At 41.1% G+C, this 15,399-nt stretch overlaps 1 protein-coding gene across 2 annotated transcripts in view; it reads right to left on the bottom strand.

Annotated features, from left to right (window-relative positions):
* The window catches only part of ophn1 (oligophrenin 1), a 43,823-nt gene that overhangs the window by 2,576 nt on the left and 25,848 nt on the right, over positions 1 to 15,399 (bottom strand). For both annotated transcript variants that reach the window (XM_082169031.1, XM_082169030.1), the window contains 5 exons: positions 14,663 to 14,822; positions 14,263 to 14,401; positions 11,516 to 11,842; positions 10,747 to 10,876; positions 1,941 to 1,991 (listed from right to left, as the gene is read on the bottom strand). In XM_082169031.1, coding sequence (XP_082025157.1) covers positions 1,941 to 1,991; positions 10,747 to 10,876; positions 11,516 to 11,842; positions 14,263 to 14,401; positions 14,663 to 14,822 — 807 coding nt within the window. The remainder of the gene's footprint in view (positions 1 to 1,940; positions 1,992 to 10,746; positions 10,877 to 11,515; positions 11,843 to 14,262; positions 14,402 to 14,662; positions 14,823 to 15,399) is intronic.

Here is a 15,399-nt window from a genome sequence, read left to right as displayed (position 1 = left end):
TTTATCCAAATCATATTAATATGAGTGCACCATCTTGGTATATCTAAAGTGTTTTTTGAGACGTATATGCCACTTGTTTGGTCATTTTTGTAACTTGACAGACTATGATCCCTGTGAACTGTCATAGCATGGAAGATACAGAATCCTTCAAATTCTCCTTTTGTATTTTAATGAAATTCACAGCATACAAGATTGGAATGGCATGAGGGTGAATAAATGGAGATTTTTTTTTCATTTTTGGCTGAATTACCCCTTTAAAATATCATTGTCACTTGGCTATCATCAGTAGGCTACATTAGATTTTATGCACATGAAATATGGCCACCTGCAGAGCGAGCGCTGTGCACAGGCTTGTGAAATGAACAGGGTGTGGTGCTTCATTACAGACGTTCATTTTAGTTCACTTTGATGCTTTGCATTTGGTCAAACCTTTTCTCTTAGTATCCTCTGAGAGTTCCCTTTGGGATCTGTTCTAGCATTGTGAAAGTCCTTGAACTTAAACTACACAAGTGTGTGCGCTGGCTTGGAGCGCAGCCATGAGCAGTGAAAAGAATCCTCCTAATCTCAAAAAGCCAGCCAAACTTGCCAAACTGCTCATTTCATACTTCATCATTCAAAAAACAAAAGGAAATCCCGCACACTATAAATACTTGCAAAAAGTATCAAAAAATATTTCTTAGCAAAGTTTCGTTCTCATGACCTTCATCAGGCATATACTTCATACATACTTGATAATTCATAATTTAGTAAAAGATCAGCCCATACTGATTTTAGATTACAAACACCCACATATTTTCCACACAAAACCTGATATCTGAGCAGTAGCTCACTTCCGACTGCAAAACTACTAAGTAACTTCTCTGCACTTTCCTGTGGTATCTAAGAAAGTCTTAGACACAGTAGCCTTATTTGAATCCTGTGCTTAAAGGGATAGTCCATCCAAAAATGGAACATAAACTGAGAAATGTGAAGAATGTCATTCTTTTTCATGCAATAGAAATGACTGAGACTGGAGCTTTCAAGCATCTAAAATCACAAAAGCACCGTATAAAAGTGCCATTAAACTGGTACAATTTATGACCAGGGACTGTCAAGCTCCACGTAAAAAAATGGTCCATACGATTCATGCACCATATTTCAAATGAAGTATTATTACTGATTATCTCCAGCAAGCTGGAACACTGAGTCATTGAATTGAACTTGAGTCAGAGAACTGGAATCAGTCTAGTTTGTCAATAAATCATTTACATAAATGATTCATTTAAATGTATGCCTTTGGCAGATGCTTTTATCCAAGATGACTGAAAATGATTAAAAAGTTGATGCATTCCTGGGGTATCAAACCCAAGACCTTGCTGTTGCAAACACCATGCTCTATTGTTTGAGCTACAGGAATACTCATCCGGATCAGATAACTGATTCGGGGAAAAGATGCAACTCAAAAGAATGATTTGTTCATGAACCAGACATTGGTTAGAGGAGAGCTAGAATAGACTTTTCCTCACACAAAACTATTGTATGACGAAGAAGACTTGGAATACACAGTAGCGCATGAGTCATGTGGACCAAGTTTATGACAGTTTTACGGTGCTTTTTTTTTTTTTGCTTTTATTTATTGTAATTGCATGGAAAACAGTGAGCAAAACGTTCTTCAAAATGTATCATGTTAAGGTCAACAGAAGAAAGACAGACCTTGAAAACAACATAAGGAATGAATAAATGACAGAATTTTTATTCTCGGATGAACTATTTCTTTAAGCCAGAGAGTTCAAATCAGGCTACTATGTCTGTAGGTGCAAATGTGAGTGTGTGTATTTTATGAGCGTGTGCATGTTACCCTTTTTCCGGCAGCTGCTGAAAACAATGAAAGGCTCACACACACACACTCGTGAGCCAGCACATGCACACACATGCATGCCCTCACATTAACGCACACGTACCTCCCCATCTGCCTGGAAGCGTTCTCAAAAAATCTGGTTTTGGAGGCGACACTATGAAAGGGAGAAAGAAGAATATATCAATTAATCACTGATGATGAACGGAGATCTCTACTGAGATTATTCTAAATCATTAAGACAAGTTTCAATAGAACTATTTTGTCCATATATTTCACATTATGTTCATATTATTGTTTGCATGCTGTGAAGAATATCCCAAACATGCTTGAACAGATTAGTCTCCTCTGAGGCTGAAGTTTGAATCTTGAATGCCAAATATGAAAATCTGGTCGTGTTTAGTTCTGAGTCACTCTTTGCACTTAATCTCACAAACATGTACTGCCATTCGCATTGAATCTTGGTGTGTGCGTGCATGTATATTTGCATTTGTTACGAAAATATGGCACACCTGAAAGACAGAACACACAAACACACACACATACAGCATTCATAATTCAAAATACCATGTGAAAATCTGAGCTCTTAGTATGAATATACTAGAGTACTAACAACGTATCGGTTACATATGGTAACCCTCGTTCCCTGAGGGAGGGAACAGAGACGTACGTTGTGACCGACTGATAGGAATCTTGGCTAGAGAGGCCAATCTACTTCGAGTGAAACTAAAACGAGCCAATGCACACTGGCATGCAATCATTTGGTACACGCGGGTATATAACGAGCAGCAGGTGCGATTGCATTTCAGTTTTTTGCTGAGGAGCCAAGCCTGATAAGCTGGCCGCAGATGTGGCGACGGGACGTACGTCTCCGTTCCCTCCCTCAGGGAACGAGGGTTACCATATGTAACCGAGATGTTCCCTTATCGGTCGGTCACTTCAATGTACGTCGTGACCGACTGATAGGAATCCCTACCAAAGCGCCACAGCTGCTGCACCCCATCCAGCGCCCTGTGTAAGCCTCTACCCCTTCTTGCCTGGAAGGACGATAGGAAAGGGCTTAAACAGAGTGTATCTGACACTGTTGTTCCGTGATAACCCATACAGTGAAATTATTGGATAACACTGGGAAAGCGTGCCCTTCCTATAGAGGGAAGGGACACTACGGAAGCCACAATCTTCAAAGGAGTTATGTGGAAAGATACAAATGGACTAGCCCGAAGGTTGTACTGCATATGAATATTGGGTGACTTAGCCCAAGGGAAAGAAACGGGCTTCGATTAGGAGCAGCCGTGGAGAATACACATATGGGATCCCCGTAGAGTCACACATATGGGACCCAGCCTAAACCTGGTTCTCAAGGATTCAACGGATAAAGGCCTGGCACCGGACACTCCGCCATGTCCGGGCCGAGGTTGCTGGAGGACTCACAGGTTTTTCACTCTGGAGAATATGGAGCAAGGCACGCATTGAGCTTGGTAAGTCAAGGCGATGGCATCCACTATCTAGTGGGCCATCCTCTGCTTGGAGACAGCCTTTCCCTTCTGCTGGCCTCCATAACAGACAAAGAGCTGGTCTGAGGTCCTGACGCTTTGAGTTCTGTCCACGTACATACGCAGAGTGCGAACGGGACAGAGCAAAGCCAGGGCTCCAGGGGCAGCGCTTGCAGGTTCACTACCTGGTCTCTGAAAGGAGTGGTAGGAACCTTGGGCACATAGCCAGGCTGGGGTCTCAGTACAACATGGTTGTCACCCGGCCGAACTCTAGGCACGATTCGTCGACCGAAAATGCTTGGAGTGGATGGCCCGAAACTTGGGGGGACGCCGGGCGAACTGAATCGCATAGCCGAGCCTGATGGTCCGAATGGGCCAGCGAGACGGACTGGGGAGCCCTAACCAGGCTCGCAGAGACCGTACAAGCGGGACTAGAGGGACCGTAGGTGTACCCGGAGTGGGGCAGCGAGGTGGAACACAGGGACTGGGCTCGGGAGGCTCTCTCTGGGAGGCTGCCCGTAGCGGAGTCTGAGTGTGCTGTCCAACACTTACCTGGTTCCACGGGGCAGGAGGTGCAGGAGGCGGCTTGGATGCATTCTCGGACTGCACACTGCTGCCTACTGGCGATAGAAGGGCCCTCTTCGGACCCAGACATGGAAGAAACTTTATTTGAACTTTTTTTGAAAATTTGAGTACCGCTGGTTTTGAGGCCTGCTGCGGAACAAAAGCAAAAGGAAAACAAGGATTTTCCACCCGGCCCTCTTTCGGGGGAGGGAGCGGTGCGGTCACCTTCTCACAAAGAGCAGTCCCATCCATCTCCAGGTCGCCCGTCCTAGGGCTGCTTGCTCTTGGCTTGCTCTTGGCCTGCGACTGGCTCCATGGCGCCGTTTAGGTGGAGGCTGCTGCTGCGGTGCGGGAGCGAGGGCAGACACAGGAGGCAACCCCTGGCAGACTGATGGGCCGCAGGCGGTGGGGTGGAGGCAGCAGCTGACCGCCGCGGCAGGACGTGTTTGATGGCCTCAGTCTGCTTTTGTACAGCCGAGAAGTTCTGCGTCGCCGAAGAGGCCGGTCTGGGACATGGGGGAGTTAAGGAACCGGAGCTTGTCGGTCCCCCTCATGTCGGCCAGACACAGCCAGAGATGGCGTTCCTGGACCACAAGTGTGGACATCGCACGACCCACTGACCGCGCGGTGACCTTCGTCGCACGAAGCGCTAGGTCCGTTGCGGCACGAAGTTCCTGAAGAATTTGTGGGTCGTTACCACCCTCGTGCAGTTCCTTCAGTGCCTTGGCCTGATGGACCTGCAGCAACGCCATGGAGTGCACAGCAGAGGCGGCTTCCCCACAGGCCTTGTAACCAGCAAGGCTTACAAGGCCTGTGGGGAAGCCGCCTCTAATGTTAGGTCCGACGAGTACTTACAGGCCCGGGAAGGGAGACACGGTTCTCCGCGCCAAGTGGAGTTAGGGTACAGTTGCATAGCAACGGCCCGCTCCACTGGCGGGATACACGTGTATCCCTTAGTCACCTATCAAGGGTGGTGAGGGAGGAGGAGCCACCGGAATGGTTTCTGGCAGTAAAAGGTGCCATCCACGTCCCCGTGAGCTCCTCGTGCACTTCCGGGAAGAAAGGCTGTCAAGTGTATTTAAAACATCATGGCTTCCCACACTTGAAAAGGGAAGGATTTGATCAGACTCAGGATTTCACTCGTTCTTCAATTTATTTGACCAGTAAACAAGGAAGGTGAAAAACCTTTAAACATACAACAAATACATAAAGTTCAATATTTCCCATCAAATACAATAAAGCACAACAAAGTACATCAGGCAAAGGGTAAAGTATATTTTACACATATGTTAACCATTATTTCATTATTTATCAACCCAGGTAAACAGTGTAAATCAGGCATTGAATAACCAGAAAGCCAGCTCTACTTTCAGACCCATTTACTTTTAAATTAACCTGTTATTCTTTGATTAACCTAGATCATTCTACACAGAATTTATATATGACATATTTCATACATAATTTCAACCTAAATGAAATCAAGCATTCCAAACGATTTTTTCTATGGATTAGTATAAGTTTACTTCTGTTCAGAAATGGTTAAGTCTCTTTGCACAAAGCTAAACATTTACCCAATGTACAGAAATGTTTTAGCTTCAATCTATTAATAGTGCAAATTAACAATGCATCTCTATCAACAGACCATACATTTCGCTTGCCCATACAGACTACTACGTAGCCAGCGATCACATTTAAACAGTCTTCAGAGTCCAGTAAAGAGACGTGAGCTTACCGGTAGCCCTTTTTGATCTTTTCCTTTTCCCATGAGTTTTAATTCCGTGATTCTTCAGCGATATCTTCTTTCCTCTGCTGTTCTTAGCTGCATTGCAAACCTGAACAAACTTACGCCGCTTCTATTGTCTGAAGGTTTCTGGCGTATGCCGCTAATTAGTCTAATCTCGCTCACCTGCTGAGGCGCGCTGCGGAGCTGCACGCTCGCTGTTACGCGCATGTAGAAGCAAGGCCGCTGTCATGCACCCGCACGCAGACACACCTCCCGGCAGATCGCCGCAACAAAGGCACTGGGGTGGGCTGCTGAGAACCAGTGCGCGCCACCTCGAGATACCAATCATCCAGCCTTGAGGGCTCGGGACACGGTGGAGGGTTCCACAGGAGCCCAATCCTGTTGGCGGCCCGGGAAAGCATGGCCATCATCTCCGGGTCCGTCTCAGGCACCGCTGACACACCCGAAGCGATCGACATCTGTTCGTCGCGGGGAGCACCAAAGGAAGCGACTGGTACACACCTCGAGGGTGGTCCAGAGCGTTCCGATGGTGGCTCTGCTGGCTGCGGAGCGGGAGAGGGATGAGGGTCCCTAGGGGGTTGGTTCCCCGAAGGAAGCACGCTCACCGTAATCCTCAGGTCTCCCGTGCCAAAGCCCGAAGCAACCCTCTGAGGAGGGTTAGATCGAGGCGCAGGCACGGGGACTCCGCCCCTTTGCAGGGACGAGAGTCTCGACCACAGCTCCGAGATGGTCATCTCCCCAAAATGGGCACATGACTCATCCACGAAAGCTGGCTCGGCGTGTTCGAGGCCCAGACACACGAGGCAGCGATCGTGACCATCCCGCGATCCCAGATAACGACCGCATCCAGAAACACACAGATAGAATGTCATCTTTGTAAAGACGCGTTCTATCTGTGTAAGCTCTTTAATGGACTGCTCTCACTGGTGCTGAGACACGCAGGGGAACAGTCACGCAAACACAGACAGGAATGTGCACCCATCTGTGCGCGTCTCTCTCACTGGTCTTACGAGCCGTGAAAACGGCTTTTGAGCACTCTCACCTGTGCACCTTACCAAAAAACAGCTTTTTGTTTGCTCAAAGGCAAAAACAAAAAATAGAGAAGGGGAGAGAGAGAGAGAGAAAAAAGACTGCTTGTGCTGCTGTGTCATCACGCCCGCACCTCTGGAGAAATCCAAAAAAGAAGCTTGCTCGAAAAAGTCTTCACAACTTTAAAGAGAGCATCGAAGTGCTTGGCTCCGAAGCAAAAAACTTAAATGCAATCGCATTTGCAAACCTGCTGCTCGTTAAATACCCGCGCTGCAATGCTGAACAGCTGATGCAGATGATTGCATGCCAATGTGTATTGGCTCGTTTTAGTTTCACTCGAAGTAGATTGGCCTCTCTAGCGAGATTCCTATCAGTCGGTCACGACGTACGTTGAAGTGACCGACCGATAAGGGAACACTTTAGATGTTATTGTGTTATACTGTATTTACAGTCTCAGTTAAACATTCTGTCCAGCACATTCAAGTTCATCAGTTCACAGATAATATCACTTTATCATCTGTGCAGGTGATAGTTATAATATATGCATTTCAGTGAGTTGATTAATTTGCTAGAAAAGCGTTTAATTTTAGTGACCCTCAGCTCAATTCTCAATATACTAATTACATTTCTCTTCTTCTAAAAATTGTTAGTGCATTATTAACATCTTGCATTGTTTTTTTTTCTTGCCATATTTTCCATCAACTATATTAAAATCTTTTAATTTTCCTACTAATTCCGCTGATGTAAAACTGCTGTGCTTATAACTGTGAGGATCTCCATTAGTCTTATTGTTCCAACTAAGTATTACTGCATTAACTAATTACTGCACCGTAACGCAAACATCTTTAGCTATTTTTAGATTTTAATTAAAACATTATTTGTTTTAATTCATGCATACATGTTTTTTTATTAACCATCATACAAGTTGGTTCTTAAAGGTTAACAACAAAAAAGAAGAACTCATTCTGCAGTCTGCCACAAGAATGATAGAGCTAGTATGCTTGAGAGTATGTGTGTTTTCAGGAGAAATTTAACCGAGGCATTTCTGAAATAAGACACAAGACCATTTGACACAGTGGCCAAAACACCCATGTTACCTTAGACCAAGAATTAGTCTAAAATACTGCTCCCTGCTCCTGCTCATAGAATGCTAATTATGAGGATTTAACAAGCAGAAACTTATACTTGATCAAGATTAGCAGTCTTATCCAGATCAAATCTGCTGTATTTGGTATATTTACAATGGCTTGCAAAAGGATTCAGATGCTTTACTAAATCCCTGCAGATCCTGCACTGAAATTGAGCTCTCTGGGATATTTATATTTCTTAGCACTGAAACTCAACATAATTTGAATGTGACTGTCAGAAAATAAATATAATATTTCTGTTTTTACCAGATTTTATCGTTGAAAAAAACTGTAATGTGTTGTTTGAAAAGTTAACACAGATGGAAAGTGATTTTGTAAATGAGGACACAAATGTCGTCGCATTGACCAATCATTAAAATGACTGAAGCATTTTCTAGATAAAATCCAAACAGTTAAGGGATCATTATTCTAGCTGTGAATCTTAAGGACTGCTGTGATAATTACGATTAAGAGCGTTCTTGAGTCCAAGTAAAAGTAAACCAAATGCATACAATTTGGAAAAACATATACAACTATATCCAAGTGTTTGGAATCAAGCCACCCAAACACCTAGAAAAGATCATCCCTGTGCAAAATCAGATATCTGCTCTCTATCTATCTACCGCAGAGAGGACAACAATCACTTTGCAGGATCAACAGTGTTCAGTCAGTTGAAACACACACCAGCCAACCAGTCAAGCAAAACACTGGCCTGTATAAGGAGGTATTCATAAAAAATTTTTTTTTTTAAAACATGCAAAAGCATGTCAGGGGCCGTTATATTTTTTCTTTAAGACTGTTCATAACTGTTTTACATCAGTTATATAAAAAACATAGATTGGTCTAATTATGATACTAGAAAGTAAGACTGATTGATGCTAGTTGGTCATACTAGTACTTAAGACACAGTCTTAAAATAAGTCCTTTGTTTATGCAACCAGCCCCATGAGTTTGCCAAAACACATAATGGTGGTCCAGCTGAAATGTGGAAATGATCAGATCTTGGTCAGCCTAAAACAATCCGGATGACACAAATCTGTATCAGCCCACACCATAAAAACACAATCCAATTCTGATGAAAGATACAGGGCTTCTCTTCATCGGTAGGAACTGGACATATTCATAAAAACAGAAGGATGGATGGTACAAAATACAGAAAGGTACAAAATATAGGGCTGCAACATTAATTGCGATAGAATCAAACTTGCAATACAGAATAGTCTGATTATTAAAGGCTAAAATTTAACTTAATATATAAAATAATAATTAAGAAATGTAAAGAGTTTACAGCATTTCGACAAAGTGAAAAACTATTGCAATCTGCACAGAAAGTTATCCTCCAAACTTCCAGGCTTGAAATATAACTATTTCATAATTTCTGAGCACTTTATTTTACAGTCCTGTTCCCCGTGTACATCCTATGCACTTATTGTAGTAATGACACTAACTTGGTAATAACTAGGTACTAACCCCTGAACCTAACCCTAAACCTTAACCCATGTAGTTACCTTATATTACCCAGTACTTTCTTAGGTAAGAAGCACACCATCATTTCAATATTCAATATGATAACAATAAATCACTATTATGTTACAATGAGATAATATTTAAGTTGGTATATATACAAAAAATAACTGTATGAATAAAAAGTGGACGGAGACCCTCTCACATAGTCCAACGTAAGTTCAGGTATAATGTAAATACCAAGAGAACTGGGTTCTTTTTCCCTCAGTTCACGTTTGGCTTAACTGAAGGAAGTTTGAGTTACTTTTTCTGTTAGCAGGAAAGCTTCGGCAAAACAGGACTTAGTTTGAAGACAAAGACTTCCTAGTTTGTAGTTTTTGCACACCCGTTTCAACCTGAGAGCTGCCGTATCTATGTACTTTTATACCTTTCCTACAGATGTTAAATGTTTGTTGCATTTCATATCATTATTGCAATATTTGGCTATATATATATATATATATATATATATATATATAAAAAAAAATTGTATCATTATTAAAATTCTTTACTATTTTGTCAAAAAAAAAATATATATATCATTTTAAATGCTACCTTATAATGCATGATTTTTTTTTTATATTCATCTAAAAATTAGCTAAAGATTACATTAAAAGTGTTAATAAATTATGTATTATTTATGCAAAAAATAGAGGAAATAAACATGCAATTAAATATCCAATACTGACATAAAAATATGATAACTGATAACTGTTTGGTACCATTATACTGTATAGCATGCATCCCTAAAATTGTGCAGCCCTACTGCAGAAGAACCTGTTTTAGTCTGCCAAAAAGCCAACGTTTGGGAGAAAGTTCGGTTTCACTTTATTTTGATGGTCCCTTTAACACATTCTGTTAACTATAAGTAATGTTGCCCCTATATGTCTACTGACTCTCATTAGAGTGTTAGTAGAGTATTAGTAGACTGGTAGGTTTAGGGTTAGAATAAGTTGACATGTAGCAAAGTTACTTATAGTCAACATAATGTTCAAAAGTGACCATCAAAATAAAGTGTTACCGAAAGTTCATCCTTCAGAAGGTCAGTGATTCCAGACACAAGGCTAATTGAACATTGCAGTGGCACAAGAACACAAACCTATCTCATAATGGCACAATCAAAGTTCTGAACTCAGTCCAACTGAGAATCTGTGCTGCTACTTGAAAATTGCCGTGGACAGTGTCGACCAAATAACTAGAAGAATCTGGAGCAAATCTGCCTGGATGAATGTGCCAAGATCACACCAGCAGAGAGCAAAGTTGATTTATCCTTCACCCAAAAAAGGCTTAATATAGTCATTGCTGCAAGGGTTTCACTCACTGTGCTATGCAATGCATTTCAGCTTTCTGTTAATGTTTATTAAAAAAAAAGAACAAAAAAATCTGATTCTGAATAAATCAGCAGTAACATTACAGTGTAGTAAGGTTTGTGGTGAATTGATGTGTACTTACTATGATGCTGGAGTGTCTTCGTTTAGAGTTTTATTGAGGAGACGGGAGGGTGGATCTGGTGGTCGAGTGGGTGGCCGGCAGATGGAACTCTTCTCTGAGAAAGATCGTCCTTTCAGCCCCTGAGCCTCTCCTGTTACACACACACACACACACACACACACACACACACACCTGTTACAACCATTTTAATGGACTGACTCATTGGAGCATGATTATTGTAAGTATGTGTTCAGCTTACTGTAGATCACAAGGGATTGCCATCCTGCTTCATGTACTATGTTGATTATTCATACGTCATGCCACACTGTATTACATTACATTTGATATCATTTCCAAGTGTTTTATAAAACATTCCGTTTTATGTTTTTTTTCTTTCTGAATGTTAGTTCAAAAAAAATTGAAACAGGGAAGCAGTTTTGTAAAATATATATATAAGAAATAAAAATATAAGATTATGCCAAATTAATAAACTTTTTAATTAATAAGTTTCTTTTTTTTATTCTTTTTTTTTATGAGACTTCTTTTTTATGATATCATGACAGTTGTATCACACTGAAATTTTTTACTTTAGGGCCCCTCAAAAATATCAAAATGAATTTTAATATAGTAATAGTTTAATTCAGTATAGATTGTGAGGACGTGTATTCAAGTCACTGTATATATGAATTGCATTTCTAATGTATTAGAATCATCCTTAAACTCAGATTTTGGCCTTCATTCATGTCACACAGGATGGTGTATAGTTAGATCATTTAAATGCCTTGTTTACCAGTTGTTCTTTTGAGTTGTGGCCTGCTTCCTTGGAAAGACTGTGCGCGGTTCACTGTCCCTCCTGATTCCCCATTGGCCGTCACCATGGCGTCTGACCTCTGACCATCCTGTATCCTAACTTCAACCTTGCCAACATCAGAATCCAAGGGCCGGAGAGCAGGTCTGGGGTTAACAGGCTTCCGAGATGTCGGAGAGGAGAGTGGGATGGATGGAGGGCATATGGAAGGAGGTGCCAGTTTTGTTCTTTGATGAGGAACCGGACTGGTGAGGCCGGTGTCTCCCTCAGGTTCGCCATCATTGTGGGTGGCGCCGTTTTGCTCTTGCCCTGCGAAGCACAGAGTCAGTCAATGCAGGCAGTTTAGATAAAGCACTACTAAACGTCTGGTGGGTCAGAGGCACGATTGCAACACTTTAGCCCTGAACATTCCCCTGAGGGGAGATTGTATCAGGGGTGTCGTTAAAACTTAACATTTCCTGTTCTTGTAGTTTGGGCTAAAAAAAAGGGAGGTTGTGATAGTTTTGATGAATAAATAAAGAGAACAGCTCGACAGACGCCCTGTCCTCTTGTATTTCCACAATACGAGAAATACAAGCCAATAAAGACTGAACAAGTCCAAATCAAATTACTCAAAGTGAGTCATTTCATTCCAATAGCTTCAACACAACCGGAACATAATGGAAGTTTTAAAACTAAAGGAAAAAGTGTCTGAAGAAGCCATGAACTGTTTTACCCAAACAGACTGATCGTTATCAGCTCAAGCCACCTGGTCAAAGTCTATCTTCGCCAGGCTGGATTTTTATCCTTTGAAAAGCCTGATGTTTTTTTTTTTTTTCTTCCGATCTCTTTATAAAGAAATGACATTTTCTTATGTCTAGAATTAGCATTATAACCTTGAAATGGTAAAAGCTAACTGTTTTTAGCATATCTTTCATTTGAGATAAACTATGAAAAGGATTTCTGTTCACGGCAGGCATTTATACCAGTGTTTCTTTCACACAAAAGATTTTTATGCAGGGGAAAGTGCTTTTATAGACTTTACTTAGATAAAAATGTAAAATAAAACAGATAAAAATGTAAAATAAAACAAAAATAATTAAAGGCATGAATGAAACTCAAACTGATTTACAATCTGGTTTGACTCCAGTTTAGTGTGCAGATGAACAGATGAATTTGGTCTCATAACAAAGGTTGCTATGGCCATGTGAGAACCAAGGACATGAGTGTAAAACAGCTGTGTGTGTGAACAGCATCAGTCAGTCAAAACAACCAGCTGTGTGTGAGTTAGCCAAACTGGACATGGACACATTTGCATAAAAACTCATTCACAAACACATTCGCATTTTGGCAGGGGTTCCAAAAATTCACGGTTGGTCCTAATACTCCATGAGACCATGACTGTATCTGTATTGTCCACAAAAACACACACACAGGGCCAAGTTTACGGACCATCACGATCCAAGATTCACTGAAACTTAACAGGTGGCTTGACGCTCACATGCACATGCACAAACACACATATCCCACCACCAGCAAATTCAGCAAACAGGAAACGAGCAGTTATGATCTACTCAGATTAATGATTTGATTGAAAAATACAACAGAAGGGGAACAAAAATTATTCCACTTATCAGACCAAGCAAATTTCCAGCATGCTTTAATAAGCCAAATCTCATGAATACACAAATGAACCAGAGAATCATATTAATGGATTAATGCACACATTCGTTTTTGATCAAGAGGGAGAGGAAAAAAAAGCTCAGATATTAATAATAAAATAGCTTATTAGAGGAAAAGAGGTCCAAAAGCCAATCGAAAACAGATTGAGAGAGACTCGTAAACACATGCAGGCATTAGCTCTCAGACACACTGGGTAGCGAAACACACGATGGCATACCAACACTTGTACACACGCAATCCTGCACACACTCGCAGACCCATAGGCGCTGATGCACGCACACACGCTTTCTGCAGAAGGGCAGGTAGTCGTTTGGTAGTCATGCTCTAGTGAGTGTACTATTAGCTTGACTGTTGTTAAACACTGCATAACACGGCTAACAATGAGGGGAGAACATGTCAGAGAACGAACATTTATCAAGGCAGACACACATACGCGTACGCGCCCTGAGATCCTGCAGATTTAATCATACAATTCACAATGTGTATGGAGGGACTTCTGAACTGGCACATAAGGAGTGTGTGTGATAGAAAGATTGGGGAGATTTGGAAAGATTGGGGAGATTTGGTTGTATTTTCTTCATTTAGAGAAAATCACTTAAGGAGAAACAGATCTCGTCTGAGGTCCCTTCTAGGTGTGTTTAGGTCGGTGTGTGTATTGTATTTAAGCTTGCAGTACAAGAACAGGATTAGCAAAAAAGGTAAAAGCAAAATAGGAACATTTTAAAGACTGAAAGCTGAAAAAATTAATTGAAAGAAAAATATTGAGCAAGAGAAAAAACACACACAATATATAGATATAAATCTGAAACATTATATAGTATGTCTTATCTGAGATATCTAGATCTTTATAAAAAAAAGTAATCTTTTCTTAAAAAAAAAATCCAATCTACAGAAAAGAAATCATTTTCTTCTATGCTAAAATCCTTAAAGATAAAGACAAATATAATTCACATTCATAATAATTCACTGATAAGGCAAAAAAAAAAAAAGCATTATATAACGATGAGATGATGATGCCGATGATGATGATGATGATGACGGTGGCTAGGATGTTGAAGGCTATTTACGCTCAAAAACTGGAGACTGAAGGCCGGGGTAGAGACGGGGTGGGCGTTTTGAGATCGTGATTGGCTGCCGTCTCCTTGGCGTCACCCTTGGAGGTGGGATAGGAGGCGGCGTGGTTTCTTCTGGAGGACCCTTAAAGATCTGAGAACATCAGAGACGGCAGGAATTATAAAACAATATGACATCTTTAACAGCATTAAACTATCAGGGCCACTGAAAAGGTGACAACAAATTGTTTACTCTTATGAATCACACAGCATTTGTTTGGATTTCAAAACATTTTAGAGTGTAAATATAGCAGTTCTCAATGGAAACCTGTTTTCTGTCTGAGCATTTAGCTTGTATAATAATAGATATACAGATAAACTGTCCCCTGATCAGTTGGAAAGGGGCATGTCTGACCTTGCAGTAGTCTTCAATAAGGATCTCCATGACGATGTTCTGAAACTTAATATCCAACATGGCAGCCACTGTCTCCACCTCTGCTCTCATGAGAGTGGGGCCAAATATTACACCCATATTTGACACAGTCATCAGATTTTCACTGCTTTGGCTACAAACACTAGACAAACAACAGAGATAATGTAGTGAGCTTTGGGAAAAGATAAATGGATTGTCCCTGTGAGAAGTACTGTACTGATTTGGATAAAACTATTATAATAAACCCCCCAGACCAGGGCCAAGAGTGAGAATGTTTTGGGAAGTCTTTCCTTTTTGGAACAGAGTGGTGTTGTTACTAGATTATACATTTGTTATACAGTGTGTTCATTTGGTTTAATTTATTTGGTAGATGTTTGGTAGATTGAATTCTGCTGATTTAAACTGGCTGACTGCAGAATTATAATTTTTTTCCAGAATTCATAGATTGAAGATTTGCAAAAAACAAATTATGACAGATGTAGTATGGATTGTATGTCATTGTTTTTCAGCACTTTGTTTTTAGAAATTTATAAACATTATGGAGCTTCAACAGCACATCTGGCACATGCATGCATAGTATATATATGCACTCACCTAAAGGATTATTAGGAACACCTGTTCAATTTCTCATTAATGCAATTATCTAATCAACCAATCACATGGCAGTTGCTTCAATGCATTTAGGGGTGTGGTCCTGGTCAAGACAATCTCCTGAACTC

This window comes from Leuciscus leuciscus (genome assembly GCF_965113295.1).
Source record: "Leuciscus leuciscus genome assembly, chromosome: 5".
NCBI classification, from domain to species: Eukaryota; Metazoa; Chordata; class Actinopteri; order Cypriniformes; family Leuciscidae; genus Leuciscus; species Leuciscus leuciscus.
The sequence above is the reverse complement of the archived record's forward strand: the minus strand, read 5'-3'. Positions and strand labels throughout refer to the sequence as shown.